Here is a 20,651-nt window from a genome sequence, read left to right on the forward strand (position 1 = left end):
TTTCACTCCGACTTCATAAACAAAAATATTTAAGTAAGGGTATTTTGGCAAACTAAAGTGTTCTCTTCTCTCATTTAAAATCTTGACAAGTTATAGATGAAAAAATAATAACAACTTAACGAGATATTTCAATAATTATATATAAAAATAGTAATAGTTTAGAGATTTAAGTATGATTAATACTTAAAAAATATATAATTAGGTAACTTGTCGAATGAGGTCTAAAAAGCAAGCAAATACGTATGAAAAATATAATTGGATGGATACTAATTCATGTCTACGTAACTTAGCTAAGAACTTGGAGGAAAGCGGAAATGGTGACGGGCGGAGATTAGGATTATACGATGAAATAAATAAGCAAACAAATTAATGAACGAATAAACCCAAAAAATAGCGAGGGAGCAAGAGAGAGAAAGTATTTATAGGTCGTCCTCCCAATCGCATCCCTTCCCCCTTCTCCGCCAAAGAGAGACCTTCTGCGACTCGTCCCAATTCGTCTCGAAAGTTGTAATCTAAATCCTTTCCCCAGATCCATCAATGTAAGAAGGTGGATTCGCTCTACGAGGTAACGCCTGGAATTATTAGCTTCTTCGATTCGTTTTCTATTCCTTTTCTTCTCAGTCCTCTAATTAGTGTGATCCGATGTTTCTCTTAGGTTTTCTCGATTAATAGAGGATGGTTTCTTGATCAATCTGGAGTTCTGTTAGTGGAGATCGCGATGTCTTCGGTTGAGAAGGGGAAAGGGCCTCTTGAATCGAAGGAGAAGAAGAGGCGGTTGATTCTGGACACGAGCGATTCGGAGCCGGACGAGTATTTAGTTCGTCTTCGGAGAAAAGTCGGCGGGGGTAGTGAGCGGAATGGGGACGCAGGCACGAGTGCGAGGAGAAAAGATGGCGAGGGTCGGAAGGAGAAGATCGAAGTGGATGGAAGGAGAGTTGTGAGATCAGATGGTGTCACGAGGAGGGAAGAAGCTGGAGATCATAAGAAGAGAATTATTGCTACGGGGTCGGATAAGAAGAGGAGTAGAGATTCGAGTGATGTTGGATATCCTGTGAAGAAAGTTAAATCAAATTCTATTGGAGATGGGAAGAAATTGAAAACTGATACTCTGAAAGATCAGAATGAGAGAAACAAGATAAGGGATGCTCAGGTTCGTGGCACCAAACGCGTAATTCATGTTGGCAGAGAAAAGGATGCCAGTAATGTTCTGAGAGAGAAGTCCAAAAAATCTGCTTTGAATAGGGGTAGCGATTCAGAAGAAGAGGAAGAAGAAGAAGAAGATGATGATGATAATGATGATGAAGAAGACGTAGAAAATGATATCAAAAGGATAGAGCATTCAAAGCATGAAACTCTCCAGTCTTTGAGGGTTAAGAGAGGCGATTCAGCAGGTAGCAAGAGAGGAGAGATTGGGAGCATCCTACAGAAAGGTATAAGGGTGCAAGGCAAAGGTGGTGTTTTGAAAGTTCTACCAAGTAACAAGAAGATGGATGTGCTAGGAAAGATCCATAGTGCTAGGGGAGATGAGGAGAGAGCAAAGAATGCTATTCCATTCAAGCTAACTAACCGAAATGGAGAAAGAAGATCTAATGGAATATCAAGTTCTTCAGTTTCATTGCACAGAAATCAAACAAGTATGAAGAAGACTTGTTCAACAGGGAAAATAAAATCTCAAGAGACAAAAACTGAGAGAAAAGGGTCCCATCAGCCAAAAAGGGTACTAAAAACTGAAAAAAGCTCATCAGATGAGACAATTACAGAGCCGAGAGTTATATTTCCACAAAAAGAGTCAAAGGATACGGATATTTCAGATAGCAAGATTGACCGTATGTTTGGAGGAGAATGTACCTCCCTTTCGTTGCTAGACAAGCACAATGTGAATGAAGCGAGTGTAGGTCGCAATACAATTAAGCAGAAAGTTCGAGAGCAGATTAAAGTAATGCTTCTGGATGCCGGTTGGAAGATTGAGTTAAGACCCAGGAAAGGTAGGGCCTATGAAGATTCTGTATATGTATCACCTGAAGGAACAGGTTACTGGTCGATCACCAAAGCTTATGCTGTTTTTCAGGACGGATTAAATTCTATAGATGATGACAAGGACAAGGATTTGTCTAAAAAAACATCTAAAATGAGTGATCTTGACATTGGAGGGACAAGCTCTCTATTTCCTGGCATATCAAAGGTTGACCTGGACATGCTGAAGAGAAATGTGGTTAACAAGAGAAAAATGAAGAAGGAACTGGGAGATTGCAAAATCAGAACGGTGAAGGAAACTTCCATAAGAAACTTTAAAAAGGAACATTCAAAAGATAAACCTGATAGAGGCAATGGGAGTACAGAGCAAAACTGTTTATTGCGTCCAACTGAAAAAGTTGGTGCAGATTCAAGAGTTCATAGACATCTTCAGACTGGAAGAAACAAGCAAAAAGGATGTGCTCTTTTGGCTCGGGGTGCTAACCAAGAGGCAGAAGATGACATGGATGATTATGTTCCTTATGTGTGGAAGCGGACTGTACTTTCATGGATGATAGATTTGGGAGTTCTTCATGTCAATGGAAAGGTGAAATACATGAACAAGAAGGGAACACGAGCAAAGCTGGAGGGACGGATTAGAAGAGAAGGCATCTACTGCAGTTGCTGTAGTAAGATCCTTAGTGTGTCAAAGTTTGAACTTCATGCTGGTAGCAAAGAGAACCAACCATATCAAAATATACTTGTGGTGGATGCTGGACTTTCGTTATTGCAATGCCAACTAAATGCATGGGCCAAGCAGGATCAGTCTGAGAGGAGAGGGTTTTATGCAATTGATGTTGATGATGACCCAAATGATGATACTTGCGGCATCTGTGGAGATGGCGGTGACTTGATCTGCTGTGATGGTTGTCCATCAACTTTCCATCTGGCTTGCTTGGGAATTAAGGTATCTAAATATATATATATGTATATATATATTGTAACTATTTGCCAGTCTTGGTTGTGGGGATAAAACAAAGTTATCATCTGAAGGGAATTTTTTTCTTCATATTCTGTAATTTTCTGCATTGAAATTATGCTGCCATAATTTACAATTATCTTCCAGATGCTTCCTCCTGGAGATTGGCACTGTATGAACTGCTTGTGTAAATTTTGTCGCACTGTTTCTCCTGCTGGTTCTGCTCAAGATTGTGTATCTATTTCTCCACTATTATCATGCTCACAGTGTGGGGATAAATGTACGACTTTCTATCCCATTTTTTCACTATAGATGCTTTTTATATCTTTCAATTTGTTAGAAAACCTGGATAAAGAATGATGAAAATTTCTTGGCAAATCTATCTAATTTTGTAGATCACCAAGATTGTATTCCTGAGGCAGACTCTATTCTTGTCCGTTCCAGTAATGCAGGCAATTCATTTTGTGGGCAGAGCTGCAAAAAGGTAGCACTGTTTATTTTCTTTTGTAGAAATTTTCTTATCCTGTTCATTGGTCATGATAACTTTCATGCTTCCACAGATTATTAGTTCTTCATAAAACAAAATAAGGATCATCAACATATTTTAATACTTAACTATAATATAAATCAGGGTATTATCCCATGCTAAATTTCTCCTGTAAAATAATGAGTATCAATTTTAAATTACCTCGATGCTTGCTACTTATCTATTAATTTATCTATCATCATCTTCACTACCGCCATACTTGTTATTAGTTATTTCATTATTATGGTTAGCAATAATCAGTATTCTATTGCTGTAACAGACTATGTATTCTCTTTAGCCTAGTAGGTTACTTGTGCTGCCCACCAGATTCTACATGAGCAGAATATAATGCTTCCTCAGACCATGTGCCATGAAATGATCATGGTTCCTCTGGTAGGAGCTAACAAGTTGTTCTTTCAAATCTTGGTTGGTTTGTGAATAACTATGCAGACTGCCAAATATCTATAATTCCAAATCAATAAGGATTTTATTGATCCTCTTATGTATTAGAGTTTTGAGGTCATTCACCCTCCTTTAGTAGTGCTGGTTCTGCACTTCTAAATATGGGTTTATTCAGTGTGGAGGCATGCCTCATGGTGCTGCAGGCATTTTTTCCTGCGAACAACCTAAATGCAAATTGGCTAGTCATGCTCAGGAAACCCCAACTTTCATAGCTTCTTATGCCATTTACACGGTTCATTTGTGAGTATTTTATTATCCTGCAGTTGCTGTTCTTTTGTGATGGCCTCAACATAATGTCATACAGGATGCTGTTTGTGACTTTGTTTTCATTATTAACATAGATGGCATTGTAACATGGGTTCTATACCTAATGAAAGGTCCCTTTGAATTACCTCCCTGACCACCTAATTTATTTATTTTTCTTAGAAGGAAATAAACTAGATTCTCAGCTTGAATCAGGACTCCCATTTTATACTATGTAGTAGCTATCTGTAAGAACTTCATGACATGGAGCTAAATTAGATGTTGTAGTAGAGAATGGCTCATCTAGATGCCATAAGCCGTTAATATACTTAATAAATCCGTAAATATTTACTTAAAGATGTCTCTAATTTTTTCTTTCTTTGGAAAATTTAGTTAATCTTTATGAGGGTTACTTAGTTGCACCTAGCCATTGTAATTTTGCAGGTGTTTAGGCGACTGCAGAAGCTTCTTGGTGCCAAGAATGATTTGGAAGCAGGATTTTCATGGAGTCTGATTCATCGTTTTGATGGAAGTTCTCCGAGATTTCTAAGTGGGCTGCCTCAAAAGGTTGAATGCAACTCTAAGATTGCTGTTGCTCTTGCAGTGATGGATGAGTGCTTTCTACCAATTATCGATGAGAGAAGTGGCATAAACCTGATTCATAATGTTGTTTATAATTGCGGGTAAGCTTTGGTTTAGCTTCTGATTTCATAGTACACTTGTTTGTCATTTGACATGGAGATTTAGTAGGTAAAGAAGCTAAGACTGCTTATTTTGTTAGTCAAATTCTCAAGTTCACTATAATTCTGAGATTCAACTACTGCACCTTCATCCAAAGATGCCATGTGTATTCTCTTTTCATTGATAGATTACTCCTGTATGTATGTCTGCATTAGTCTCTGTAGCATGTTTGTTTTGTCAATTTTTAAGCCACTGAATATGTTATACTTCATGGCTTAATATTACCATTTTATTCTGTTAGTACTGCTATCTTCTTTTTCCACCTCTATTTGTAGTTAGTGCATCAATTTATTGCCACTTCTTTTGTACTTGGAGGTGAAAGATGTTTATGACCTTTATATTACTTTCCAATTTCCATACTTGGGTCTCCATGAAAAAGTCACTTACCTTAGCTTCACATTATTAACTCATCTTCACCTGACTAAGCCCATTTTAAGATCTTTAACTAGACTGAAATATGTTAAATCTCATTGGATCTGGCACATGGTCACCTAGAAGTCTAGAGCTTCTTTTGCGGTAACAAGGAAAATCTATGAAAAAATAGGACAATATGCGAAGAAGCTTTTTATCAGCTTCTCTCCTTTTTCTTAATTTTAAAATTATATTTTCCACTAGTGATGCAAGTTCCGAAGAAGCCACGTAATTGTAAAGGAACCTTCCTGGAGAATAGCTACTCATTGATCTCAGCAACAGTCTTGACTGATTGTTGCCATTGGATATTGCTCACCATACTACTATTGTATTTCTTTTTGCAAATCTCAACCTTTGTCTGTGAAGAGTTTTTGGCACTGAAATTATTTCGTTTGCTTTTCTAGATCAAACTTCAATCGGCTGAATTATACTGGCTTCTACACTTTTATTTTGGAGCGAGGTGATGAAATTATCTCTTCAGCATCTATCAGGTAAGCATCTTTATGGCAAGATACATGAAAATTTAGGCTAGTATTTATTATAAGTTATGATTGCTATCGGACTTTTGAAAGCATGAATTATTTATTATCTATTATTCTAAATATCTTGATACATCTTTTTCCTGATATTTTTGGTACACTATATTGATGAGGAATTCAGGATGAATGATGTAATAGGTGACAACCCTTTTCTGTTTTATGTGAATTTGGTTGAGAGGTGATTCTTATGGAAATGATCTGTGTACATTTTCTCTCCATATTGCCTTGCACATTAAGCTCCTTTTCTTGTTGAGAATTGGCCATTTGCTCTTTCTTGAAGGGATAATCTAGTATGTATTTATGTCATTATGTGAGAAGCTCATAACGTTGATCTTAGATGGCTCACAAACTTTTATCTGATTTTTAACTAAGTATCAGAGAGAATTACACTCAAAGTTGTCCTCCTGTTGTGTTATTGTTAAAAGCAAATCAGCTATAAAATCATTATCTCTTGTGCGAAACAGAATTCGTGGGACCAGGTTGGCAGAGATGCCTTTTATTGGCACAAGACATATGTATAGGCGACAAGGAATGTGTCGTCGACTTCTGAATGGAATCGAATCGGTAATTTGCTTTTGACCTCTATTTTATCAATACTTGCTTATTTGCTAGAACATCTATTTTTTGCTTTTTTCAGTATGTTAGATCATTATCCCTCTGTTATAGTGATGTATTGTCAATATGATGATCACATAGAATTGTCAGCTTTAGGTTTCTATATTGCTCTGTGTTGCCTTAGATGGCCATTTTGAATACTTATTTATCTGACACTGAGGCAAAGCTCTACTAGAATTCCTAGATACTCATGAGGGGTCGTTAATGTGCACAGAATTAAATGTCAAGCTGTCTATGATGTGGAACACGGTGCAAAGCAGAAACTGTTAATCAACTAAGAACAACTCTATTTACTTTGAATTTCAGATTCTTTTATAATTATTTTAGCTAACTGTATATTTAGGAAGGTGATCTAAATCAGTTTCTTGATTGTTCAACAAGAACAAGGGTTGTGGCTCAATGTTGTTGCATAATTTTTTATGCTATGCCTTATGCCTGCTCCTTGAGAATCTTATGATATTCTAATCGCTTAATCTTGTCACACATTGGAACCAGAGCTATGGTAATAGCAACTCGTCAATAACGCTTATGATAAACTTTCAGAATTTGTGTATTATGCACTTTGAGAACATGCAGTTGATAAAATTCTTGGCATTTGGCTCTTGTCTTTACCTATTGTATGCGTGAAAGCATTTTCATTGAAAGATATGACAAATAGTGCTGATCATAGAATCCCTTGTGTGTTACCACTACTGCAATTACAATAAGCTGCATCTGAGTGTACATAGTACATACACATATATTATTTATATTAGATGTAGTTGTAATCAAAATGCTTAGCTTGCTTGCTACTTTTTAGTTCTGGTCCTATTTAAACCTATTGAATTTGTCTGAGATTATGGTGGATCCCAACGTAGTTTAGCTTGATGAGATTCCTGCAGCTGATTTTTACTACTTGTCAATCTTCTCCCACATTCTGGCATTGCTTTGATTTCCAGATAAGTGATACTGTTTTTCTTGGACTTCTCTCTATTCCAATATTTTAGTTTCTCTTGCTCATCTTCTTTCAGGCTCTCTGCTCTCTCAATGTTGAAAAATTGATCATACCTGCTATATCTGAGCTGAAGGACACATGGACTACAGTTTTCGGCTTTAAACCTCTTAAATCTTCGCAGGAACTAGAAATTCGGTCTATTAATTTGCTGGTTTTCCCTGATACTGGTCTACTTCAGAAGCCATTGCTAGGAAAGAATTCAACTGAAGGACATAAAGCTGCTGACAGGGTTGACAATGATATACTGCATGACATTCGAATTCTCAAGGAAGAAAAGAGATCCTCTTTACCAGTTGACACTAACAGTCATGCCTCATTGGACTCTACTTCTAAGGTATCTTCTGATCCTCCTGAAAGATTTGAAGTTCAATCTCCGGATGACAATTCTTTGAAGCCAGCTGGTGATGTAGACCTACTTACTCCGACGGCAGTTTACCATGACAAATCTGTAGGGGAACTTAAATCTCATGTGGATGATAATTGTGAAGTGAACGTGGGAAACAATAGTATTGTATCAAATCCGGATGATGCTAGCATGTCATTAGAACATGTTTCTGATAGAAATCTTGACATCAAAGGCCAGCCCGAACAGAATTGTTTTGTTCGCTACTGTTGCTCTGGAGTTTCTGATGGCTCCGTTAGTCCTGGGAGAAATGAATCTTCTGTGGTTTCTGTTGTCTCTGGTATTCAGATTAGTCAGGATTTAAAGTCTGACATCCATGAGGTGAAAACTGAGATTTCTGATACTAAACATGAACTCTGCATAGATGGCAAAATTTCTGTACTACATACTGCTGGAAGAGAGAATCAAGCTTCTGGTGGAGGTAATATAACCTGTGTTTCTGATGAACCTGATTGCATTCCTCTGAGCCTTCAAGTTTCTGAGGAGAGATCCATTCAGCAGAATTATGAATCCATTCAGAAGACAGATGATGCTCTTGATGTGGCGGACTCAGTGAATGGCTTGTATTCATCTACTCTTTCTGAGTCTATGGTTTCTTCCAATGGTGGGGGCATATTGAAAACTTCTGATAAATCAAAAGTCGGTGCAAATCCATCGGAACAGAGTTTTTCTGATATGGTTGAAATTTCATCACAGGATCAGAACTCTGATAATATTTCTGGAATTGAGGCTGCCGCTGTTGAGTCGAATGACCTGATATTCAATGCCACTATTTGCAAGATAGCAGGTCAATCCCATTGCCCCAGTGCATCTTGTGCTGTGACATCTGTTGCTCCTGTTACTCCAGCTGGTCATAAGCCGGATTCAATGATGTCAAGTAGGCTTGCTATGGAAATTGAACCGCCTCTTGCTTGTAGTGGAACTGCAGATGACATTAATTGCCTAAAAGGTTAAAAGATAACTCAGCTTCTGGAAAACATGCTTGTGCTGCTGCTTCACTTTGCCACAGAGGTGGTGATTAAGATAGATTAGAGCTGTGAATCTAATAATGATCCTTCTGGTCTGGGTATTTTGTAGCACTTCTGTTGAAGATTTGTACCTCATGTATAGTTGCATCTGCAGGATTTGTTGCTGATGAAGTGAGAAGTTTGTGCAATATGACATTCTTAGATAGTTTTTGGATCCAAGCAGACTTCTTGCCTATTTCACACCATGGTTCTTTTAGTTAATCATTCTAAACTGCCATGGTATATAAGTTCATCTAAGGAGTTGTCGGTGAAGCTACACATGCTGGTTGATATTTCGGTTAGCTTTTCAAGGTGAATTCAACTTAATGTTATTCGGTAATGCCAATCTATTTCATTGATATCAAGTACAATGCTACATATAACTTACATCTTTTTAGCTGCAATTTTCAATAGCATGCATTTATTGAAACCTGCATGAAACTCTGTTGAGTGCATGAATTCTGTTATTAAAACCAAGATATGTTTAATAATTATCATCTCCTATTAAGACTATGCTTTTCCTTCAGTGGACCTGGAGATCATTTAATTTATAAGTAAACTGTTTCACCTTGAGGAATGCATCATTTTTTACCTCTAAATATGCATCGCTCGTTGTATGATATAAGGCATGTGGTGCCTTGAATTTCCCGCAGAATATATGGCATTTTTTCTTGAGAGATAGCATGGCAAATATTCAAGAAGAACATTTGGGATTCAATAACCCGGTATTCTTCCTCCTCATGGAAGAAGAAATATTTAAGAAGAAACTGCAAGATAACATTTTCCTAAATTGGACCCAGTATATCAAATCCTCTTCAGAATGACATTCTTTTTTGGGTGTTCTTTTGTTATTTGTGCTATATTTACATGTCTAGAATTCATGTTTGCCTTTAATTTGATTATAAGTATAAAGTCCAATGGCTGAGTGTAATAATAACACAGTTTCCTACATAGCATAATGTTTTTGGAATGCAAACTCCTGATGTCCATTCAGCCATCTAGATGTCCTATGAATCCATTGCTGTGTGGCAGCCCCAACTGGCCCTTCTAGATTTCTATTATTCAGGCCTAGGTTTAATGCGGGAAGTTACTTTCAGTTTCAATTAGGTGAGCAGACATTAGGTTATAGATTAATATGAGAAAACATTCCCCAATAAGATCAGAAAGATCTTAAGAATATCTATTATCTGAAACTTTATGGAGAGGTGGAAAACCTTTTCATAATTAAGCTCTACCGTCTGCTTAAAGTTAGCTTGACCCTCTAGTCTGTATAATGTGGTAGTCTTTTTAATAGCATTTATAACACCTCTCGCAAGATCTTGACATCTTATACAGTGTTCATGTAAATGTATTGCAGATGCACATGCTTGGTATATTAATTAGTCATTAGTTATATAAAATCAGATCCCCTTGGGCAAATATGTAACAGAAAGCCAGAAATATTACTCTCTTTTTTGTTGAGAAACTTCTGCAGAATAACATGGATAATTAACTTGTGGATTTCTTATTATTTTAAAATAAGGAATCAAATATAATGTTTTCAATCTTTCTAGTGCTGATAGATATACACAAAAAAAACTCATGGATATGTTATGATGGTTGTTATATTACACCACAATTTCATTTATCTGCTTTTCTGCCTACCTGCTTGTTCTAACACTTAGCTCGTACTTTGTGGTCTATTGTAGAACTTCCTTTTATGGTGAAGAATTTGTACAATGGAAGATAATTCAACAGATCGGTTTTGGATGATTTCTAGAGATTGCTGGACTGCTTTCTTTTTTTTTCCATGTTATCCTCTTCCGCATTTCAGATGATAATGCTTCTCTTTCCGATTGGTGAACAAATCTCTGGTTGGAAGTTTTTTTCAACAAGTAGGGAAATTGGAATTCCATGTTCGGTCCGAGGTCTGGTTGTGTTCATCTTGCATTTTGCAAGATTGACTGGACCACAACCTCTTGTTATTTGGATTTTGGAGTATGCCAAAAACACTTGGAACGTAGGTGTTGAGCTCACTACTCCAATAACTGCAAGCTTGTTCAAGTGATACAGCCTTATCTGTCCTGGCTGTGACTATCATAGTCTGGAATGGAATCCTCTGACCTGCTGTTATGGAAGGCATTCCTTTCATGTACATATCCAAAACAAACTTCTCGGTTTTTTTTTTTCTGTTGCTTATGCAAGCAATCGATTTTGTCCAACTCTATTCATACATATTGAGTTGAGTAATCTTTTTCCAAGTTCCATTTAAGTCAGGACAAACTGCTTAACATATTCTGATGGAATTTTTGTAGCTCCTTTTGTATCTGGCCAATTTGTCGGTTTAAAACAATATTGTTGATCTGTAACATTAAAATGTCATCGATATCTACGGGTCACCTTATTGTACATGTACTACTAAGGTAAGGAAACAATTTTTCCCTTCACATATTGTAGGAGATGACTGATTGTGTTAGAACTAGATCATCTGAAACATTAATACCATCAATGACTAAAATTAGAGAAGGTTGTGAACCACAGCAGAGCTGCTTCTTGTAATCTAACCATAGTGCGTGCAGTTCAACTTTAAATAATTTTGGAACCATTCCTTGGTTCAGGGCATTGGAAGTGAACATGCTAGATGATACTGCAATATATTTCTTGGGTAAATACAGTTTACCCTCTATGTTGTTTGGCCCAATTTTAACTAACTGTTCGATAACAAAAAAAAAACTGAATTAATAGGGATAATTTAGCCATTTAATAATTTGTTAATGGTGGAAATATTGGCGCTAATTATGATAGAGATAGTTTAGACATTTGTGCCTTTCGATAAAGAGAATATAAGAGAATAGGGGATTGAGTGCTAAAATTTAAAGTACAGAATAAGTTAAAATTGGATCAAACCAGGAGTATAAAATATAATTTACTCTTTTTTTATGTGTCCTTTTAAAGTTGGCACACGTTCAACAATAGAAGGCTTAATCGTGCGATGCATACTCCTGATCAAGTTTTAGATAATTGTGGATCCATTCAACTGTTAGCCTTATCAATCAACTAATTAGAATAAATAGCATTCATAGTCTGATCAGGAGAAAAGAGTTATCCATGGATGCACTGTATGTAGACGTTTCTTGTTTCTAGATTATTCTCCTTTATATTAAACAATAAAAAGATGTGGATTGCTCGCTTACTAGGATTTATTATTAAGAGGACCAAGTAAGAATATAATATTAGTTAGTAATATTCTAACTAAAATATGCATTATATATGCTATATGGACCTGTTTCAGAAATTAAAACATATTTTTTATAGAAAAAATAATATTTGGAAGAAATTTTTAGTGATATTAACTCATGTTTGTCTGGCCTATAATTAGTCTACTAGTTTTTTTTTATTAATAAAAAAAAAGTCTATTTACGTACGTAACGCATTAAAGGAATGTTCAAGCACTTAAGATATGCTCTCTTTTTTATCTATCATAACGTATAACTATGTACTTCGTTGACTAGACTGTTATAAATTTAAAAAAAAGGAATATATAATTTACACTGCCTCCGAAAAAATCCACATTAGCTGTCGTGTATATGGCACAAATTCTGTCCGGATTAGACACCTTAACGGGTTAACGGGTCCTATATCACTTCTGCGCCCGTTTCTGTGAACTTGCCAAGTGGAATAATACTAAACTGGGGGCCAATTCGTCGAATACTTATCTACTTGTTTATTATTTTCTATTTAAGCCTGACCGCCAGGTGGAGCAAAAAAGCGTCCAGATTCGAAGCACCGCGAGCTGCACGTCCTCCAAAATGGCTGCTCGCTGTTTTAGGCTCGATAGCTAAGTTTGTGAAGATTATGTTCGTCGTTGTGCAACGGTATCCGTACTATAAATTGGCTTCTGGACTCTACCAAAGGCCCAAAGCAGCTATAGAATTCGAGCCCTACGCCCTTACATTTCCTCTAGCGACAGCACTGGGTGGTGAAAATATCTGGTAAATTTTCCGCATTAATTTCCAGCATGATTGTACTTTTCTTAATCTTTAATCGGAGATTTTTGAACGAATTATTGGATGTTTTGTGCTAATTTCTGGCGCAGATATTTGGAAAAATGGTGATCGCCAAGGATGTCACGGAAGTGAGAATCGAATCGCTAATATATATCTATATATATATATATCTTCTTTTTTTATTATTCTTCTTCGTGTTCTTGTTCGCGTCATTTTGAGTAGCTTCGATTTTTGATGCGTAGTTGATTGGTAAAACTCCATTGGTGTACCTCAACAATGTTACCACTGGATGCGCGGCCCGGGTCGCGGCTAAACTGGAGATGATGGAGCCCTGCTCCAGCGTAAAGGATAGGTATTTGCTTTCTTTTCTACCGTTTGATTTCATATTTGGAGGAGTTCGTGTTGCTTAAAATGGATTTCAAATGGACAGGATTGGATATAGTATGATCACTGACGCAGAAGAGAAGGGACTCATCGCGCCAGGGAAGGTCAGCAATCTCGTGCTTTGGTCGATCTATAGTTGGAAAAACCAAATATTTTGGAAAATGTCACGAATTTAAGATGATTTTTTTTTCAATTCTCATTGGTCTACTCCCACCAATAAGACCCAGTAGATATTATTTTGCAATAGAATTGAAACTTGAGACATAATATCTAATTAATTAGTTGTGGCCTTATTGACCACCCTTTCTTAAACAAGGAAGTTTGACAATTTCATAAATTGGTTTTAAGCGGTTTATATATGCTCCGAAGAACTCCTCTAAGCTTTTCAGTTTCAAAGTGAATTTTAATCAGCAAGACTCGATGGAATATTTGGCTGATGTAACTGGTGTCGTTTATAGAGTGTGCTGATTGAGCCTACGAGTGGCAACACTGGCATAGGTCTTGCCTTCATGGCGGCTGCAAAGGGTTACCGGCTCATGCTTACTATGCCAGCTTCCATGAGTCTTGAGAGAAGAATCATACTTAAAGCTTTTGGTGCTGAATTAATCTTAACTGATCCAACTTTGGGCATGAAAGGAGCAGTCCAAAAGGCAGAAGAGTTGGCAGCAAAGACACCCAACTCATATATACTTCAACAGTTTGAAAATCCTGCTAACCCCAAGGTATAGTCCGGATAATGATTTTTAGAATTCTCTTTCCGTCTAAATAGAGACCAGTGCTTAAAGTATAAAACTTTAATGTAGATACATTATGAGACAACGGGGCCTGAGATTTGGAAAGGAACTGAGGGCAAAGTTGATGCCCTTGTCTCTGGTATTGGAACTGGGGGGACCATTTCTGGTGCAGGACAATATCTCAAGGAGCAAAACCCTGGGGTCAAGGTAAATTCTAGTTTTAACAACCGTTAGATCACCTCTTCTTTTTCTCTTGCTTCTGCATTAGTATTCTTGATATCTCGATTTAAATAATGGTGCGGTTTCCATGATTATATGAACTAACTATTAGAATGCGGTTGTCCTCGTCTTCCTAGCTATATGGCGTGGAGCCAGTAGAAAGTGCTGTTTTGTCCGGAGGAAAGCCTGGTAGATTATCTTTGTCCCTCCTCTGTATCTTTTGTTACTCCAAAAATGTTGATTTTAGTGTATCTAAAGCAAATATCTAATTGTGTAGGCATGAACTTCTCTTCTCATCTTTTGTTATTTTGCTTTAATTTTTTACAAGGATTCAAATCCATGCATATGATGCATAGCTTGCAATTTTCTTGAAAAATGGAAAATTTTCTTGCTAAAAGTTCCTACTTTAGAGGTACAGTTATAGGGAACCTAAAATGATTTTAATGAGGTAATTTGGTAATTGGAAAGTCCATTTACATTCTTCTCTCTAGTAATATATAAATTTCTTATGAATGGCTTGTAGCAAACGACGTAGAATGATCAAATGACGATATTGTAAGTTTATTAGAAGCATCCATAGCCAGCCTTGAATAACAAGAATAGGATTGTGATCGTGTTTTGGTTTGTGCTCATATGCTGTTAGGCTGTTAGCATGTAATTGTCTTGAACATTCTGTCACTATATTCTTCTGGCCACATCCTTTATGATCATTAAAACAATGAGGAGCTACTATTTACTTTGTCTTGTCATTTATACATTTACAAATAAACGTTTGCCATTGCATTTCTAACACAAATATATTGATATGATGTGTTTTCTATCCAAACTCCATTTGTTTCCTGCATGAAAGCAAAGTCAAATTTATGTCTTTTGTTTTACACATTTCTAGCTTGTACAATTCTGTATGAAGATAACATTCAAGAAGAGCATATTGTTTCATCATCTACAGAGATAATTTCTCATTAGGTTCTTTCTTCTTCTTTTTCTTTGGTTTACCATTGTAACTTCTCAATGACAGTAGAACTGAAAAACTTCTGCTATTTAAATATGGCAGGTCCTCATAAGATCCAGGGAATAGGAGCTGGTTTTATTCCTGGTGTTTTGAATGTTGATCTCATTGATGAAGTTATCCAAGTAAGATATCTTTGTGTAGTATAATAATAAATTAATAATCAGATCGTTATATGGCCAACATTCACGTGTTGACTGCATTGATGATCTCATCTTCCAAGTGCTTGTTGTTTCCCAAAATTAATCTTGTGCATCACTCTTTTCTTTTGTGTGGTGATATTGGTCAGATTTCAAGTGATGAAGCTATTGAGACTGCAAAAACCCTTGCTACAAAAGAAGGTTTGCTGGTGAGTTCATCTATCAGTTGAGATTTTGATATTTGTTTTTTTTGGTATTACGTGGCATGCACTTCCCTGGAGTCTTACTGTCTAGGCTCAGCAGAAGTTTCTTCACATATGTGTGTTTATCAGGCTCTTTTTTCTTTTTGTCTCTCCGCTGCTGATGTTGCACCTTGCAGGTCGGAATATCATCTGGAGCTGCAGCAGCAGCTGCTATTCGTATTGCACATAGACCAGAAAATAAAGGGAAATTGATAGTTGTAAGTACTTATTCTATGTCTACCTTTTCTTTTCCATCTTCCCCTTTCTCTTCCACAATTCCAGGAATAGGAAAATTTGTTAGCATATCTTTTAGTTACTCGAATGCAGTTTTTCTAGGTTGCCCCTCATTGGCTACTAGGCCATGATATTCAAGGTTTCTTTGTTGGTCAGCCTTTTCTAAATTTCTGACATTTCAATAGTGAAATTGATAATTCAAGAATTTAGGAGCTAAAAGTCGATCTTAGACTTTTTTTTCTTTGTGGCTAAAAGTCGATCCTAAAAGTTTTTATATGGACCAGGAGAACATATTTTGGTCTTTTCATGCCTAATATAAATGGTGAAAGTAGTGACTTTTTTCTCCTTTTTTATATTTTTGTAGCCAAGAGTAGATATAATAAAATGGTTCTAGAATTTTGGCACACTAGTTAATAGTTATAGCAATCATCACATTCTTTTATGAACATATTCACCTCCTAGTAGGAAGAAGTATGTGGAAGTGATAATATATTGTGGAGATACTGCTTATTTGAGATTTTAAAAAAAATGCTGCTAGCGAGTGCTGTGGGAAGTATTATTACAGTCTACTCATTTGTTAGGTGATATTTGGAGTCCAATGGCTTGGCGCCTGATACAAATTCTCTGTGGCTGCAGGTTGTATTCCCAAGCTTTGGTGAGCGCTATCTTTCCTCAGTGCTTTTCCAGTCAATCAGGAGAGAAGCTGAGAGCATGGTTTTTGAGCCCTGAGAGTGAATTCTGGTTGTGGCAATCCAAATATTCCATTGTGATGACTTTCTTCTGTGTGATTCAAAATCCTCTATCTGTTCGGTGATGAACGCATAACTGTTTGATTTGACTGCTCTTGGATCTATTTTAGACATTGGAAATGGAGAATAAATTTTGAAGTTTTCTGCTGTTTTATTTGGCTAGTAGCCCTTTGTTTGTTCAATGTGTTATACTCGCAATAAAAATGTGGCCTTTGTGCTGCTGTTCTCCTAGTGGGTTGGGTGTTCTTGTTAAGGTTGAGTTTATTACCTGTCTTTCTAAGATAAGAATATCAACTGGATGGTTTGCAGGTTGGATCTGAGAGCTCACTTTGTGATCTCTGCTGGGAATATCCGAGTCTTTTGCATCAAATAAATTTATCAATTTTTCTTCTATAATTCATCCATCCATCTCAACATTGTTTTAGTGGCATCCAAAATTTTCACATGTTTAATATTCACCAACATTCTGGTTTGTAAAAGCTTTGAATGGTTTTTTTGGTTGCCCTATATATTTCTTTTTCTTCCAACTTAAAAGAGATACATAACGAATTACATGATGCACTAAGTGAACTAATACATATTTATCCATTGTTTTTGTGTGTGTGTGTGTGTGTTTTTCTTTCCACGCCCATTCATATTCTTAGATAATTTTGATTTATAAATCTTTCATTTTATACACGGAAAGTTATATTTTACTCCCCTATAATTTTATTTATGTCACTTTATTTTTCTATAATTTTATTTATATCACTTTAGTTTCCTATAATTTTATTTTATGTTATTTTACCCTCTTACAATTTAGATTAAGATACAATTATTATTATTTTTTATTGTATATATGATCAATCCGAACGTTAAATTTGAAAATACTTATATATAATTATATAAAGTTGTAAATAATTAACTAAATTTTCTAACACATCTAAAATTATACTTATCAAATTTTAAATGACAAATATATTAAACAGATGTATATTTTTGTCATATTATTATGTCTAAAATTATATCAATATTATTTTTAGATGCATCGAAAAGTTTATATATATAAGAATAAAATATTTGAAATTGGGCCTTATTATTGGGCCATCAAATATATTGTAGGCCGAATAGTATAATATATAGGACTAAGACGTTCAAAAGTGGGCCTTATTTATGGGCCATGAGTATGTTGTGGCTTCTAGTTTAATATATATTCCAGTAAGCCATTCCAGCCGTCGGATCACCTTCTTTAGGGTTTTCTTGTTCTCTTTTTTTCTCTCTTTGCTTCCTATATAAACCCTTCTCCTCTTCATTTGCTCTACGCCGCCCTCGCTACCGAGATCAGAATCGAGAGAAGCGAAATCGTAGCTTTCGATCTGCAACAATGGTGAGATCTTCCTCTCCGATCTGGCATTCTATGCGCTTGATTCCTCCATGTTCTTCTTTTTTGTTCTGACCGATTCGCATATGGCACCAGTCCCTGGTCGCCAACGAGGATTTCCAGCACATCCTTCGTGTTCTAAACACCAACGTCGATGGAAAGCAAAATATCATGTTCGCCCTCACCTCCATCAAGGGTATCGGCCGACGATTCGCCAACATCGTGTGTAAGAAGGCCGACGTCGACATGAACAAAAGGTTAGGGTTTTGCTGTCGATTCACAGAAACGGTGAAGTTTGTAACTTTTGGTCGAAACTTTAGTTAGGGTTGTATTTGGTTGATGGTTCTTGTAGGGCTGGTGAGCTTTCGGCGGCGGAGATTGAGAACCTCATGACGATTGTTGCAAATCCTCGCCAGTTTAAGATCCCGGATTGGTTCCTGAACAGGAAGAAGGATTACAAGGATGGTCGGTATTCTCAGGTTGTTTCTAATGCTTTAGACATGAAGCTCAGAGATGATTTGGAGCGGCTGAAGAAGATTAGGTCAGTGATTTCTAGTACTCGAAGTCATTTGCCTTCTTTGTCTTCGTAGCTTATTATATATTTTTATTCTTGGAATGTGCTTTATATTTGCTTCTACATATCTTTTAAGTTATTTAAACAACTTTTAGTCAGGAAGTATATAGATTTGTCAACTTAGCAGAAAAGAGTTGTGAATGTGTGCTTACATCTGTTATAAGATTAACTTACATGGTGTGTTCTTCTGTACAGATTTAGAGGTTAAGAGGCTGTAAGCCAGCTTACTTTTGGGGAAACTTTATCATTTATTATTGTACTCGACTTAGTTTTGGATATGTTATGAATGGATTAGAGTAGTTTTTCGTTTTACATATGCCACTTCAAATATAGAACTCCAGTTTATTCTGGGTCGGTTGTACCATAAAATCACGGTGGAAATCTTACTTGGTGAGCTTCCAATCTCTTTGATCTCCAGAAGCTATTAAATGATGCAAAGAGTTAGTGACAATATCTGAGCGGGTATACAAGTGATCTTCCTTAAGACTAATGCATCTTTAATAGATATAAGCAATGTTTGTAGATTATATTTGTACAATTTCATCGATTGAAATATAGTCATAGCAGTTTCTTGCATTGATAAATCTCAAACTTCTATGGTTAAACTCCCTTTATTAAGTTATTTATATTTTGCTTTGCTTTATTAACTAGATTTAGTCATGTCGGCAAGACATTATTTGCACATTGGACGAGTGTCTGAATGTTTTATTTCCATGATCTTGTTGACATGGTCTGTTATGGAGTACCTAGTTAGGTGCTAATGATAATTCAGGCTTGGTGATAATGTGATTCATCTTAGGGGGTGGTCTTTCTATGATATTCGTGGCTTGTTATGGATAGTTATTATGATGTTCGGGGATGTGGTCTCGGTTATATTCTTTCATGGTACTTCTATATTTGGTTGTCAGATTGATGGTCAACCTATTACCAATATTCAAGTCATGCTGTGCTTTATGGTTTGCTGGTTAATTTAATTCTTTTTGGGTGTGGCGATAGCTTTTAATAGAACTATGTTCTTGTGGTGATGAGCTAGATTAACTACTCCCAAGGTTGGTAAGTGAGATGCACCTTCTTGTGTTATCTTCTTTTCTTTAGCTGATAAAGTATAAAGAAAAATGTGTCCGGCACAAGGCTTCCGCCTATATGGAGCCCGATATGCAACTTACTCTCATTTTCAGTTAGGCTGTTCAAGACTAGCCATGACCTCTTGCAAATTTTATTATCACATTAAGTGACCACTAATGAACTAGTTTGATCTTTATTTTTCTGAGATGTATTGGATATTTGGAGTCACCCAAGCAAATATTTGGCAACATTACTCATTCTCCCTTGATTTTACATATTTTAGCCATTGTCAAGTAAGCTACTTGTTAGAAGATTTTCGTTTTGTCTTTGGCTTGGTTCTATTTTGGTCAGATATTTGACTGCTTGTGAACGTCTTACAAGCTATCAAATTTTCTGCTGCAGAAACCATCGCGGTCTGAGACATTATTGGGGTCTTCGTGTTCGTGGTCAGCACACAAAGACTACTGGCAGGAGGGGCAAGACTGTTGGTGTCTCCAAGAAGCGATGAATGCAGCGTTTTCACTCTATTGCAGCGTTTTCACCCTATTGCAGCGTTTTCACTCTATATTTAGGTCATGTTGCATGGTATTTTGTTTGGACTTTGATGTCTAATTAAGACTTGTTTCTCTGCTATTCGACATTTGTAGTCGATAATCCTTGCTTTAATGTACAATTTTGATAGTTGATGGTACTTTTAATATTCGTGCTTTGTTTTTCCTCTAGTGATTTGAAAAGTTTGAGTTTTTATTGTAAAATATAGCACTCGATGATTACTGTTTGTCACATTAAGGAAATTAACTAACGCAGAGAAGAAGTCATTTTATGGTGTGTAGTGTATCCTTAAGGAATAACGAGGGTGACACCCATCTAATTTATCTTTTATATTAGATTGCTGGAAATAGCTATTCTGGTTACAAATTAACGCCATTGTTTATATATGCTTCTCTTTTCTATCAAATTCGTGAACATATTTTGAATGCTTAAGCCTCCTTTTCAGGTTAAGTGTGACAGCATAGATGTATTATCTATTGGGGATCTCACCATTTGGAAATTTTATATCTTATTTTTGTTATTAAGATAAC

The 20,651-nt window shown here is 36.3% G+C and overlaps 3 protein-coding genes across 5 annotated transcripts; all 3 read left to right on the forward strand.

The window, feature by feature from the left end:
- Window positions 1–368: 368 nt before the first annotated feature.
- LOC140783909 (uncharacterized) lies at window positions 369–11,299 on the forward strand. Of its 3 annotated transcripts, none has more exons than XM_073131041.1 (9): window positions 369–565; window positions 656–2,920; window positions 3,080–3,212; window positions 3,328–3,416; window positions 4,608–4,846; window positions 5,720–5,806; window positions 6,319–6,418; window positions 7,480–9,209; window positions 10,562–11,299. In XM_073131041.1, exons 2-8 carry the CDS (start codon window positions 719–721, stop codon window positions 8,818–8,820), a joined length of 4,191 nt encoding a protein of 1,396 aa, XP_072987142.1. In that variant the 5' UTR covers window positions 369–565; window positions 656–718; the 3' UTR covers window positions 8,821–9,209; window positions 10,562–11,299. The 3 variants fall into 3 exon arrangements, with proteins under 3 accessions (XP_072987142.1, XP_072987140.1, XP_072987143.1); XM_073131039.1 differs by having other exon boundaries at window positions 7,480–9,185; XM_073131042.1 differs by having other exon boundaries at window positions 7,585–9,185.
- Window positions 11,300–12,617: 1,318 nt separating this feature from the next.
- On the forward strand, window positions 12,618–16,801 carry LOC140783559 (cysteine synthase-like). Its single transcript, XM_073130468.1, has 11 exons — window positions 12,618–12,844; window positions 12,949–12,987; window positions 13,102–13,211; window positions 13,290–13,347; window positions 13,702–13,965; window positions 14,047–14,184; window positions 14,334–14,385; window positions 15,251–15,330; window positions 15,495–15,554; window positions 15,725–15,805; window positions 16,458–16,801. The coding sequence occupies exons 2-11, from the start codon at window positions 12,961–12,963 to the stop codon at window positions 16,548–16,550; spliced, it is 963 nt and encodes a 320-aa protein (XP_072986569.1). The 5' UTR covers window positions 12,618–12,844; window positions 12,949–12,960; the 3' UTR covers window positions 16,551–16,801.
- Window positions 16,802–17,792: 991 nt separating this feature from the next.
- LOC140783560 (small ribosomal subunit protein uS13z/uS13y/uS13x-like) lies at window positions 17,793–20,291 on the forward strand. The gene is made up of 4 exons (XM_073130470.1): window positions 17,793–17,936; window positions 18,027–18,187; window positions 18,283–18,471; window positions 19,972–20,291. The coding sequence occupies exons 1-4, from the start codon at window positions 17,934–17,936 to the stop codon at window positions 20,075–20,077; spliced, it is 459 nt and encodes a 152-aa protein (XP_072986571.1). The 5' UTR covers window positions 17,793–17,933; the 3' UTR covers window positions 20,078–20,291.
- Window positions 20,292–20,651: the final 360 nt, after the last annotated feature.

Source organism: Typha latifolia, chromosome 3 (genome assembly GCF_019914945.1).
Source record: "Typha latifolia isolate L0001 chromosome 3, TyphaL0001v2, whole genome shotgun sequence".
NCBI classification, from domain to species: domain Eukaryota; kingdom Viridiplantae; phylum Streptophyta; class Magnoliopsida; order Poales; family Typhaceae; genus Typha; species Typha latifolia.